Here is a 16,389-nt window from a genome sequence, read left to right as displayed (position 1 = left end):
ACGGGGAACTAACAGCTAACGGGGGACTAACAGCTAACGGGGGACTAACAGCTAACGGGGGACTGACAGCTAACGGGGGACTGACAGCTAACGGGGGACTGACAGCTAACGGGGGACTGACAGCTAACGGGGGACTAAGAGCTAACGGGGGACTAAGAGCTAACGGGGGACTAACAGCAAACGGGGGACTAACAGCTAACGGGGGACTAACAGCTAACGGGGGACTGACAGCTAACGGGGGACTGACAGCTAACGGGGGACTGACAGCTAACGGGGGACTGACAGCTAACGGGGGACTGACAGCTAACGGGGGACTGACAGCTAACGGGGGACTGACAGCTAACGGGGGACTGACAGCTAACGGGGGACTAACAGCTAACGGGGGACTAACAGCTAACGGGGGACTAACAGCTAACGGGGGACTAACAGCTAACGGGGAACTAACAGCTAACGGGGGACTAACAGCTAATGGGGGACTAACCGCTAACGGACTGACAGCTAACGGGGGACTAACAGCTAACAGGGGACTAACAGCTAACGGGGGACTGACAGCTAACGGGGGACTGACAGCTAACGGGGGACTGACAGCTAACGGGGATCCTAGTAATCTAAACTAACGGGGATCCTAGTAATCTAAACTAACAGCTAACGGGGATCCTAGTAATCTAAACTAACAGCTAATGGGGATCCTAGTAAACTAAACTAACAGCTAACGGGGGACTAACAGCTAACGGGGGACTAACAGCTAACGGGGGACTAACAGCTAACGGGGGACTAACAGCTAACGGGGGACTGACAGCTAACGGGGGACTGACAGCTAACGGGGGACTGACAGCTAACGGGGGACTGACAGCTAACGGGGGACTGACAGCTAACGGGGGACTGACAGCTAACGGGGGACTGACAGCTAACGGGGGACTGACAGCTAACGGGGGACTAACAGCTAACGGGGGACTAACAGCTAACGGGGGACTGACAGCTAACGGGGGACTAACAGCTAACGGGGGACTAAGAGCTAACGGGGGACTAAGAGCTAACGGGGGACTAAGAGCTAACGGGGGACTAAGAGCTAACGGGGGACTGACAGCTAACGGGGGACTGACAGCAAACGGGGGACTAACAGCTAACGGGGGACTAACAGCTAACGGGGGACTGACAGCTAACGGGGGACTAACAGCTAACGGGGGACTAACAGCTAACGGGGGACTGACAGCTAACGGGGGACTGACAGCTAACGGGGGACTGACAGCTAACGGGGGACTGACAGCTAACGGGGGACTGACAGCTAACGGGGGACTATCAGATAACGGGGGACTAACAGCTAACGGGGGACTAACAGCTAACGGGGGACTAACAGCTAACGGGGAACTAACAGCTAACGGGGGACTACCAGCTAACGGGGGACTAACCGCTAACGGACTGACAGCTAACGGGGGGCTAACAGCTAACAGGGGACTAACAGCTAACGGGGATCCTAGTAATCTAAACTAACAGCTAACGGGGATCCTAGTAATCTAAACTAACAGCTAACGGGGATCCTAGTAATCTAAACTAACAGCTAACGGGGATCCTAGTAATCTAAACTAACAGCTAACGGGGGATTCTAGTAAACTAAACTAACAGCTAACGGGGGACTAACAGCTAACGGGGGATTCTAGTAAACTAAACTAACAGCTAACGGGGGACCAACAGCTAACGGGGGACCAACAGCTAACGGGGGACTAACAGCTAACGGGGGACTAACAGCTAACGGGGGACTAACAGCTAACGGGGGACTAACAGCTAACGGGGGACTAACAGCTAACGGGGGACTAACAGCTAACGGGGGACTAACAGCTAACGGGGGACTGACAGCAAACGGGGGACTGACAGCTAACGGGGGACTGACAGCTAACGGGGGACTGACAGCTAACGGGGGACTGACAGCTAACGGGGGACTAACAGCTAACGGGGGACTGACAGCTAACGGGGGACTAACAGCTAACGGGGGACTAACAGCTAACGGGGGACTGACAGCTAACGGGGGACTGACAGCTAACGGGGGACTGACAGCTAACGGGGGACTGACAGCTAACGGGGATCCTAGTAATCTAAACTAACGGGGATCCTAGTAATCTAAACTAACAGCTAACGGGGATCCTAGTAATCTAAACTAACAGCTAATGGGGATCCTAATAAACTAAACTAACAGCTAACGGGGGACTAACAGCTAACGGGGGACTGACAGCTAACGGGGGACTGACAGCTAACGGGGGACTGACAGCTAACGGGGGACTGACAGCTAACGGGGGACTGACAGCTAACGGGGGACTGACAGCTAACGGGGGACTGACAGCTAACGGGGGACTAACAGCTAACGGGGGACTAACAGCTAACGGGGGACTAACAGCTAACGGGGGACTAACAGCTAACGGGGGACTGACAGCTAACGGGGGACTAACAGCTAACGGGGGACTAAGAGCTAACGGGGGACTAAGAGCTAACGGGGGACTAAGAGCTAACGGGGGACTAAGAGCTAACGGGGGACTGACAGCTAACGGGGGACTGACAGCAAACGGGGGACTAACAGCTAACGGGGGACTAACAGCTAACGGGGGACTGACAGCTAACGGGGGACTAACAGCTAACGGGGGACTGACAGCTAACGGGGGACTAACAGCTAACGTGGGAATAACAGCTAACGGGGGACTGACAGCTAACGGGGGACTGACAGCTAACGGGGGACTAACAGCTAACGGGGAACTAACAGCTAACGGGGGACTAACAGCTAACGGGGGACTAACCGCTAACGGACTGACAGCTAACGGGGGGCTAACAGCTAACAGGGGACTAACAGCTAACGGGGATCCTAGTAATCTAAACTAACAGCTAACGGGGATCCTAGTAATCTAAACTAACAGCTAACGGGGATCCTAGTAATCTAAACTAACAGCTAACGGGGATCCTAGTAATCTAAACTAACAGCTAACGGGGGATTCTAGTAAACTAAACTAACAGCTAACGGGGGACTAACAGCTAACGGGGGATTCTAGTAAACTAAACTAACAGCTAACGGGGGACTAACAGCTAACGGGGGACTAACAGCTAACGGGGACTAACCGCTAACGGGGGACTGACCGCTAACGGGGGACTGACCGCTAACGGGGGACTGACCGCTAACGGGGGACTGACCGCTAACGGGGGACTGACCGCTAACGGGGGACTGACAGCTAACGGGGGACTCACAGCTAACGGGGGACTCACAGCTAACGGGGGACTAACAGCTAACGGGGGACTAACAGCTAACGGGGGACTAACAGCTAACGGGGGACTGACAGCTAACGGGGGACTGACAGCAAACGGGGGACTGACAGCTAACGGGGGACTGACAGCTAACGGGGGACTAACAGCTAACGGGGGACTGACAGCTAACGGGGGACTAACAGCTAACGGGGGACTAACAGCTAACGGGGGACTAACAGCTAACGGGGGACTGACAGCTAACGGGGGACTGACAGCTAACGGGGGACTGACAGCTAACGGGGGACTAACAGCTAACGGGGGACTAACAGCTAACGGGGGACTAACAGCTAACGGGGGACTAACAGCTAACGGGGGGGTACCAGCTAACGGGGAACTAACAGCTAACGGGGGACTAACAGCTAACGGGGGACTAACCGCTAACGGACTGACAGCTAACGGGGGGCTAACAGCTAACAGGGGACTAACAGCTAATGGGGATCCTAGTAATCTAAACTAACAGCTAACGGGGATCCTAGTAATCTAAACTAACAGCTAACGGGGATCCTAGTAATCTAAACTAACAGCTAAAGGGGATCCTAGTAATCTAAACTAACAGCTAACGGGTGATTCTAGTAAACTAAACTAACAGCTAACGGGGGACTGACAGCTAACGGGGGACTGACCGCTAACGGGGGACTGACCGCTAACGGGGGACTGACCGCTAACGGGGGACTGACCGCTAACGGGGGACTGACAGCTAACGGGGGACTGACAGCTAACGGGGGACTGACAGCTAACGGGGGACTGACAGCTAACGGGGGACTGACAGCTAACGGGGGACTAACAGCTAACGGGGGACTAACAGCTAACGGGGGACTAACAGCTAACGGGGGACTAACAGCTAACGGGGGACTAACAGCTAACGGGGACTAACAGCTAACGGGGACTAACAGCTAACGGGGGACTAACAGCTAACGGGGGACTAACAGCTAACGGGGGACTAACAGCTAACGGGGGACTAACAGCTAACGGGGGACTAACAGCTAACGGGGGACTAACAGCTAACGGGGGACTAACAGCTAACGGGGGACTAACAGCTAACGGGGGACTAACAGCTAACGGGGGACTAACAGCTAACGGGGGACTAACAGCTAACGGGGGACTAACAGCTAACGGGGGACTAACAGCTAACGGGGGACTAACAGCTAACGGGGGACTAACAGCTAACGGGGGACTAACAGCTAACGGGGGACTAACAGCTAACGGGGGACTAACAGCTAACGGGGGACTAACAGCTAACGGGGGACTAACAGCTAACGGGGGACTGACAGCTAACGGGGGACTGACAGCTAACAGGGATCCTAGTAATCTAAACTAACAGCTAACGGGGATCCTAGTAATCTAAACTAACAGCTAACGGGGATCCTAGTAATCTAAACTAACAACTAACGGGGATCCTAGTAATCTAAACTAACAGCTAACGGGGATCCTAGTAATCTAAACTAACAACTAACGGGGATCCTAGTAATCTAAACTAACAACTAACGGGGATCCTAGTAATCTAAACTAACAACTAACGGGGATCCTAGTAATCTAAACTAACAGCTAATGGGGATTCTAGTAAACTAAACTAACAGCTAACGGGCATCCTAGTAATCTAAACGAACAGCTAACGGGGGATTCTAGTAAACTAAACTAACAGCTAACGGGGGACTGACAGCTAACGGGGGACTAACAGCTAACGGGGGACTGACAGCTAACGGGGGACTAACAGCTAACGTGGGACTAACAGCTAACGGGGGACTAACAGCTAACGGGGGACTAACAGCTAACGGGGGACTAACAGCTAACGGGAGACTGACAGCTAACGGGAGACTGACAGCTAACGGGGGACTGACAGCTAACGGGGGACTGACAGCTAACGGGGGACTAACAGCTAACGGGGGACTGACAGCTAACGGGGGACTGACAGCTAACGGGGGACTGACAGCTAAAGGGGGACTGACAGCTAACGGGGGACTGACAGCTAACGGGGGACTGACAGCTAACGGGGGACTGACAGCTAACGGGGGACTGACAGCTAACGGGGGACTGACAGCTAACGGGGGACTAACAGCTAACGGGGGAGTAACAGCTAACGAGGGACTAACAGCTAACGGGGGACTAACAGCTAACGGGGGACTAACAGCTAACGGGGGACTAACAGCTAACGGGGGACTAACAGCTAACGGGGGACTAACAGCTAACGGGGATCCTAGTAATCTAAACTAACAGCTAACGGGGAACTAACAGCTAACGGGGGACTAACAGCTAACGGGGAACTAACAGCTAACGGGGAACTAACAGCTAACGGGGGACTAACAGCTAACGGGGATCCTAGTAATCTAAACTAACAGCTAACGGGGAACTAACAGCTAACGGGGGACTAACAGCTAACGGGGGACTAACAGCTAACGGGGGACTAACAGCTAACGGGGGACTAACAGCTAACGGGGGACTAACAGCTAACGGGGATCCTAGTAATCTAAACTAACAGCTAACGGGGATCCTAGTAATCTAAACGAACAGCTAACGGGGATCCTAGTAATCTAAACTAACAACTAACGGGGATCCTAGTAATCTAAACTAACAACTAACGGGGATCCTAGTAATCTAAACTAACAGCTAACAGGGATCCTAGTAATCTAAACTAACAGCTAACGGGGATCCTAGTAATCTAAACGAACAGCTAACGGGGGTTACTAGTAAACTAAACTAAGAAAAGCTGACGGGGATCCTAGTGAGAGCTAAATTAGGTTGCTAGGTTACCGCACCGTAGCTAAACCAACTTGACATGTTGAGTCTGAAGGAGAACGGAGTTCACTAAAGTGACATCTATTAGAGCAAAACACTAAGCTAAGAGTTGGAAGATACTATAAAACAAAGTAACAGTTAATGTACCTTAAGTAACAACTGTTTACATGTTGAGTCTGTGAAGGAAAAATGTCTATAACAGTTAGTAAGGTAAGAGCTGTAACTTACTTGAAGACGTTGTAGAGGCTCATGGGAAGGGTCACAGTGAACGAACAACCTGGTGGTGACACCACGGACAACCAATCAGAACACAACATCAATTTACATAACATCAGAACCAATCACACTGCACGGTGCACGAAACTGTCCAATCCCAGCTCAGACAGCAGTAATCTGACCAACGGGAGCTCACCGAGGATCATGAAAGTGAAGAGGTCTCGGTAGTGGAAGTTCCACCAGATTGGTTCATACCACGTCTCCACGCCAACCATCGCTGTGAAGATGTACACTATAGAGATGGTCTGAGAGAGAGAGCCAGACAGAGATGAGAGAGAGACAGAGACAGACAGAGATGAGAGAGAGATGAGAGAGAGAGAGAGAGAGAGAGAGAGAGAGAGAGACAGAGACAGACAGAGATGAGAGAGAGAGAGATGAGAGAGAGACAGGGAGAGAGAGAGAGAGAGCCAGAGACACACAGAGATGAGAGAGAGAGATGAGAGAGAGAGACAGGGAGAGAGAGAGAGAGAGAGAGAGAGAGACAGACAGAGATATGAGAGAGAGAGATGAGAGAGAGACAGGGAGAGAGAGAGAGAGAGAGACAGACAGAGATGAGAGAGAGAGAGAGATGAGAGAGAGAGACAGGGAGAGAGAGAGAGAGAGAGAGAGAGAGAGAGAGACAGAGACACACAGAGATGAGAGAGAGAGAGATGAGAGAGAGAGACAGGGAGAGAGAGAGAGAGAGAGAGAGAGAGAGAGAGAGAGAGAGAGAGAGAGAGAGAGAGAGAGAGACAGAGATATGAGACAGACAGAGATGAGAGAGAGAGACAGAGACAGACAGAGACAGACAGAGATATGAGACAGACAGAGATGAGAGAGAGAGACAGAGAGAGAGGTCATGATCAGATCTCCTGCATTTTTCAGCATGTTTTAAAAAAAGATTGCTTTAGAGTTAGATAAACTTGGATTTTTTGGTCAGGAACATATACTACCCTCTACCACACTATGTCACCAGGACATATACAGGATACTACCCTCCACAACACTATGTCACCAGGACATATACAGGATACTACCCTCCACAACACTATGTCACCAGGACATATACAGGATACTACCCTCCACAACACTATGTCACCAGGATATATACAGGATACTAACCTCTACAACACTATGTCACCAGGACATATACAGGATACTACCCTCCACAACACTATGTCACCAGGACATATACAGGATACTACCCTCCACAACACTATGTCACCAGGACATATACAGGATACTACCCTCCACAACACTATGTCACCAGGACATATACAGGATACTACCCACCACAACACTATGTCACCAGGACATATACAGGATACTACCCTCCACAACACTATGTCACCAGGACATATACAGGATACTACCCTCCACAACATAACCTTCACTATGTCACCAGGACATATACAGGATACTACCCTCCACAACACTATGTCACCAGGACATATACAGGATACTAACCTCCACAACATAACCTTCACTATGTCACCAGGACATATACAGGATACTACCCTCCACAACACTATGTCACCAGGACATATACAGGATACTACCCTCCTCAACATAACCTTCACTATGTCACCAGGACTTATACAGGATAATACACTCCACAACACTATGTCACCAGGACATATACAGGATACTACCCTCCACAACACTATGTCACCAGGACATATACAGGATACTACCCTCCACAACACTATGTCACCAGGACATATACAGGATACTACCCTCCACAACATAACCTTCACTATGTCACCAGGACATATACAGGATACTACCCTCCACAACACTATGTCACCAGGACATATACAGGATACTACCCTCTACAACACTATGTCACCAGGACATATACAGGATACTACCCTCCACAACACTATGTCACCAGGACATATAAAGGATACTACCCTCTACAACACTATGTCACCAGGACATATACAGGATACTACCCTCCACAACACTATGTTACCAGGACATATACAGGATACTACCCTCCACAACATAACCTTCACTATGTCACCAGGACATATACAGGATACTACCCTCCACAACACTATGTCACCAGGACATATACAGGATACTACCCTCCACAACACTATGTCACCAGGATATATACAGGATACTACCCTCTACAACACTATGTCACCAGGATATATACAGGATACTACCCTCCACAACACTATGTCACCAGGACATATACAGGATACTACCCTCCACAACACTATGTCACCAGGACATATACAGGATACTACCCTCCACAACACTATGTCACCAGGACATATACAGGATAATACCCTCTACAACACTATGTCACCAGGACATATACAGGATACTACCCTCCACAGCATAACCTTCACTATGTCACCAGGACATATACAGGATACTACCTTCCACAACACTATGTCACCAGGACATATACAGTATACTACCCTCCACAACATAACCTTCACTATGTCACCAGGACATATACAGGATACTACCCTCCACAACACTATGTCACCAGGACATATACAGGATACTAACCTCTACAACACTATGTCACCAGGACATATACAGGATACTACCCTCCACAACATAACCTTCACTATGTCACCAGGACATATACAGGATACTACCCTCCACAACACTATGTCACCAGGACATATACAGGATACTACCCTCTACAACACTATGTCACCAGGACATATAGAGGATATTACCCTCCACAACACTATGTCACCAGGACATATACAGGATACTACCCTCTACAACACTGTGTCACCAGGACATATACAGGATATTACCCTCCACAACACTATGTCACCAGGACATATACAGGATACTACCCTCTACAACACTGTGTCACCAGGACATATACAGGATATTACCCTCCACAACACTATGTCACCAGGACATATACAGGATACTACCCTCCACAACACTATGTCACCAGGACATATACAGGATACTACCCTCCACAACACTATGTCACCAGGACATATACAGGATACTACCCTCTACAACACTATGTCACCAGGACATATACAGGATACTACCCTCTACAACATAACCTTCACTATGTCACCAGGACATATACAGGATACTACCCTCCACAACACTATGTCACCAAGACATATACAGGATACTACCCTCTACAACATAACCTTCACTATGTCACCAGGACATATACAGGATACTACCCTCCACAACACTATGTCACCAGGACATATACAGGATACTACCCTCCACAACACTATGTCACCAGGACATATACAGGATACTACCCTCTACAACACTGTGTCACCAGGACATATACAGGATATTACCCTCAACAACACTATGTCAAAAGGACATATACAGGATACTACCCTCTACAACACTATGTCACCAGGACATATACAGGATACTACCCTCCACAACACTATGTCACCAGGACATATACAGGATACTACCCTCCACAACATAACCTTCACTATGTCACCAGGACATATACAGGATACTACCCTTCACAACACTATGTCACCAGGACATATACAGGATACTACCCTCCACAACACTATGTCACCAGGACATATACAGGATACTACCCTCCACAACACTATGTCACCAGGACATATACAGGATATTACCCTCCACAACACTATGTCACCAGGACATATACAGGATACTACCCTCCACAACAAAACCTTCACTATGTCACCAGGACATATACAGGATATTACCCTCCACAACACTATGTTATCAGGACATATACAGGATACTACCCTCTACAACACTATGTCACCAGGACATATACAGGATACTACCCTCCACAACACTATGTCACCAGGACATATACAGGATACTACCCTCCACAACATAACCTTCACTATGTCACCAGGACATATACAGGATACTACCCTCCACAACACTATGTCACCAGGACATATACAGGATACTAACCTCTACAACACTATGTCACCAGGACATATACAGGATACTACCCTCCACAACACTATGTCACCAGGATATATACAGGATACTACCCTCCACAACACTATGTCACCAGGACATATACAGGATACTACCCTCCACAACATAACCTTCACTATGTCACCAGGACATATACAGGATACTACCCTCTACAACACTATGTCACCGGGACATATAGAGGATATTACCCTCCACAACACTATGTCACCAGGACATATACAGGATACTACCCTCTACAACACTGTGTCACCAGGACATATACAGGATATTACGCTCCACAACACTATGTCACCAGGACATATACAGGATACTACCCTCCACAACACTATGTCACCAGGACATATACAGGATAATACCCTCTACAACACTATGTCACCAGGACATATACAGGATACTACCCTCCACAACATAACCTTCACTATTTCACCAGGACATATACAGGATACTACCCTCCACAACACTATGTCACCAGGACATATACAGTATACTACCCTCCACAACACTATGTCACCAGGACATATACAGGATACTACCCTCTACAACATAACCTTCACTATGTCACCAGGACATATACAGGATACTACCCTCCACAACACTATGTCACCAGGACATATACAGGATACTACCCTCTACAACATAACCTTCACTATGTCACCAGGACATATACAGGATACTACCCTCCACAACACTATGTCACCAGGACATATACAGGATACTAACCTCTACAACACTATGTCACCAGGACATATACAGGATACTACCCTCCACAACATAACCTTCACTATGTCACCAGGACATATACAGGATACTACCCTCCACAAAACTATGTCACCAGGACATATACAGGATACTACCCTCCACAACACTATGTCACCAGGACATATAGAGGATATTACCCTCCACAACACTATGTCACCAGGACATATACAGGATACTACCCTCTACAACACTGTGTCACCAGGACATATACAGGATATTACCCTCCACAACACTATGTCACCAGGACATATACAGGATACTACCCTCCACAACACTATGTCACCAGGACATATACAGGATACTACCCTCCACAACACTATGTCACCAGGACATATACAGGATACTACCCTCTACAACACTATGTCACCAGGACATATACAGGATACTACCCTCTACAACATAACCTTCACTATGTCACCAGGACCTATACAGGATACTACCCTCCACAACACTATGTCACCAGGACATATACAGGATACTACCCTCCACAACATAACCTTCACTATGTCACCAGGACATATACAGGATACTACCCTCTACAACATAACCTTCACTATGTCACCAAGACATATACAGGATACTACCCTCTACAACATAACCTTCACTATGTCACCAGGACATATACAGGATACTACCCTCCACAACACTATGTCACCAGGACATATACAGGATACTACCCTCTACAACACTATGTCACCAGGACATATACAGGATACTACCCTCCACAACACTATGTCACCAGGACATATACAGGATATTACCCTCCACAACACTATGTCACCAAGACATATACAGGATACTACCCTCCACAACATAACCTTCACTATGTCACCAGGACATATACAGGATACTACCCTCCACAACACTATGTCACCAAGACATATACAGGATACTACCCTCCACAACACTATGTCACCAGGACATATACAGGATACTACCCTCTACAACACTATGTCACCAGGACATATACAGGATACTACCCTCTACAACACTATGTCACCAGGACAAATACAGGATACTACCCTCTACAACACTATGTCACCAGGACATATACAGGATACTACCCTCTACAACACTATGTCACCAGGACATATACAGGATACTACCCTCTACAACACTATGTCACCAGGATATATACAGGATACTACCCTCTACAACACTATGTCACCAGGACATATACAGGATACTACCCTCCACAACACTATGTCACCAGGACATATACAGGATACTACCCTCCACAACATAACCTTCACTATGTCACCAGGACATATACAGGATACTACCCTCCACAACACTATGTCACCAGGACATATACAGGATACTAACCTCCACAACATAACCTTCACTATGTCACCAGGACATATACAGGATACTACCCTCCACAACACTATGTCACCAGGACATATACAGGATACTACCCTCCTCAACATAACCTTCACTATGTCACCAGGACTTATACAGGATAATACACTCCACAACACTATGTCACCAGGACATATACAGGATACTACCCTCCACAACACTATGTCACCAGGACATATACAGGATACTACCCTCCACAACACTATGTCACCAGGACATATACAGGATACTACCCTCCACAACATAACCTTCACTATGTCACCAGGACATATACAGGATACTACCCTCCACAACACTATGTCACCAGGACATATACAGTATACTACCCTCCACAACATAACCTTCACTATGTCACCAGGACATATACAGGACACTACCCTCCACAACACTATGTCACCAGGACATATACAGGATACTACCCTCTACAACATAACCTTCACTATGTCACCAGGACATATACAGGATACTACCCTCCACAACACTATGTCACCAGGACATATACAGGATACTAACCTCTACAACACTATGTCACCAGGACATATACAGGATACTACCCTCCACAACATAACATTCACTATGTCACCAGGACATATACAGGATACTACCCTCCACAACACTATGTCACCAGGACATATACAGGATACTACCCTCTACAACACTATGTCACCAGGACATATAGAGGATATTACCCTCCACAACACTATGTCACCAGGACATATACAGGATACTACCCTCTACAACACTGTGTCACCAGGACATATACAGGATATTACCCTCCACAACACTATGTCACCAGGACATATACAGGATACTACCCTCTACAACACTGTGTCACCAGGACATATACAGGATATTACCCTCCACAACACTATGTCACCAGGACATATACAGGATACTACCCTCCACAACACTATGTCACCAGGACATATACAGGATACTACCCTCCACAACACTATGTCACCAGGACATATACAGGATACTACCCTCTACAACACTATGTCACCAGGACATATACAGGATACTACCCTCTACAACATAACCTTCACTATGTCACCAGGACATATACAGGATACTACCCTCCACAACACTATGTCACCAAGACATATACAGGATACTACCCTCTACAACACTATGTCACCAGGACATATACAGGATACTACCCTCCACAACATAACCTTCACTATGTCACCAGGACATATACAGGATATTACCCTCCACAACACTATGTTACCAGGACATATACAGGATACTACCCTCCACAACACTATGTCACCAGGACATATACAGGATACTACCCTCTACAACATAACCTTCACTATGTCAACAGGACATATACAGGATACTACCCTCCACAACACTATGTCACCAGGACATATACAGGATACTACCCTCCACAACACTATGTCACCAGGACATATACAGGATACTACCCTCTACAACACTGTGTCACCAGGACATATACAGGATATTACCCTCCACAACACTATGTCACCAGGACATATACAGGATACTACCCTCTACAACACTATGTCACCAGGACATATACAGGATACTACCCTCCACAACACTATGTCACCAGGACATATACAGGATACTACCCTCCACAACATAACCTTCACTATGTCACCAGGACATATACAGGAAACTACCCTTCACAACACTATGTCACCAGGACATATACAGGATACTACCCTCCACAACACTATGTCACCAGGACATATACAGGATACTACCCTCCACAACACTATGTCACCAGGACATATACAGGATATTACCCTCCACAACACTATGTCACCAGGACATATACAGGATACTACCCTCCACAACAAAACCTTCACTATGTCACCAGGACATATACAGGATATTACCCTCCACAACACTATGTTATCAGGACATATACAGGATACTACCCTCTACAACACTATGTCACCAGGACATATACAGGATACTACCCTCCACAACACTATGTCACCAGGACATATACAGTATACTACCCTCCACAACATAACCTTCACTATGTCACCAGGACATATACAGGACACTACCCTCCACAACACTATGTCACCAGGACATATACAGGATACTACCCTCTACAACATAACCTTCACTATGTCACCAGGACATATACAGGATACTACCCTCCACAACACTATGTCACCAGGACATATACAGGATACTAACCTCTACAACACTATGTCACCAGGACATATACAGGATACTACCCTCCACAACATAACCTTCACTATGTCACCAGGACATATACAGGATACTACCCTCCACAACACTATGTCACCAGGACATATACAGGATACTACCCTCTACAACACTATGTCACCAGGACATATAGAGGATATTACCCTCCACAACACTATGTCACCAGGACATATACAGGATACTACCCTCTACAACACTGTGTCACCAGGACATATACAGGATATTACCCTCCACAACACTATGTCACCAGGACATATACAGGATACTACCCTCTACAACACTGTGTCACCAGGACATATACAGGATATTACCCTCCACAACACTATGTCACCAGGACATATACAGGATACTACCCTCCACAACACTATGTCACCAGGACATATACAGGATACTACCCTCCACAACACTATGTCACCAGGACATATACAGGATACTACCCTCTACAACACTATGTCACCAGGACATATACAGGATACTACCCTCTACAACATAACCTTCACTATGTCACCAGGACATATACAGGATACTACCCTCCACAACACTATGTCACCAAGACATATACAGGATACTACCCTCTACAACACTATGTCACCAGGACATATACAGGATACTACCCTCCACAACATAACCTTCACTATGTCACCAGGACATATACAGGATATTACCCTCCACAACACTATGTTACCAGGACATATACAGGATACTACCCTCCACAACACTATGTCACCAGGACATATACAGGATACTACCCTCTACAACATAACCTTCACTATGTCAACAGGACATATACAGGATACTACCCTCCACAACACTATGTCACCAGGACATATACAGGATACTACCCTCCACAACACTATGTCACCAGGACATATAAAGGATACTACCCTCTACAACACTATGTCACCAGGACATATACAGGATACTACCCTCCACAACACTATGTTACCAGGACATATACAGGATACTACCCTCCACAACATAACCTTCACTATGTCACCAGGACATATACAGGATACTACCCTCCACAACACTATGTCACCAGGACATATACAGGATACTACCCTCCACAACACTATGTCACCAGGATATATACAGGATACTACCCTCTACAACACTATGTCACCAGGACATATACAGGATACTACCCTCCACAACACTATGTCACCAGGACATATACAGGATACTACCCTCCACAACACTATGTCACCAGGACATATACAGGATACTACCCTCCACAACACTATGTCACCAGGACATATACAGGATACTACCCTCCACAACACTATGTCACCAGGACATATACAGGATACTACCCTCCACAATACTATGTCACCAGGACATATACAGGATACTACCCTCCACAACATAACCTTCACTATGTCACCAGGACATATACAGGATACTACCCTCCACAACACTATGTCACCAGGACATATACAGGATACTAACCTCTACAACACTATGTCACCAGGACATATACAGGATACTACCCTCCACAACACTATGTCACCAGGATATATACAGGATACTACCCTCCACAACACTATGTCACCAGGACATATACAGGATACTACCCTCCACAACACTATGTCACCAGGACATATACAGGATACTACCCTCCACAACACTATGTCACCAGGACATATACAGGATAATACCCTCTACAACACTATGTCACCAGGACATATACAGGATACTACCCTCCACAGCATAACCTTCACTATGTCACCAGGACATATACAGGATACTACCTTCCACAACACTATGTCACCAGGACATATACAGTATACTACCCTCCACAACATAACCTTCACTATGTCACCAGGA

At 47.1% G+C, this 16,389-nt stretch overlaps 1 protein-coding gene across 1 annotated transcript in view; it reads right to left on the bottom strand.

Moving 5' to 3' along the window:
- Window positions 1-16,389, bottom strand: part of selenoi (selenoprotein I) — a 103,323-nt gene that overhangs the window by 17,795 nt on the left and 69,139 nt on the right. The window contains exons 6-7 of the mRNA XM_055873399.1: window positions 6,428-6,536; window positions 6,244-6,292 (exon numbers count right to left, since the gene is read on the bottom strand). Coding sequence (XP_055729374.1) covers window positions 6,244-6,292; window positions 6,428-6,536 — 158 coding nt within the window. The remainder of the gene's footprint in view (window positions 1-6,243; window positions 6,293-6,427; window positions 6,537-16,389) is intronic.

Source organism: Salvelinus fontinalis, chromosome 20, assembly GCF_029448725.1.
Source record: "Salvelinus fontinalis isolate EN_2023a chromosome 20, ASM2944872v1, whole genome shotgun sequence".
In the NCBI taxonomy this organism is placed as follows: Eukaryota; Metazoa; Chordata; class Actinopteri; order Salmoniformes; family Salmonidae; genus Salvelinus; species Salvelinus fontinalis.
This window is presented reverse-complemented; position numbering and strand designations above follow the sequence as displayed.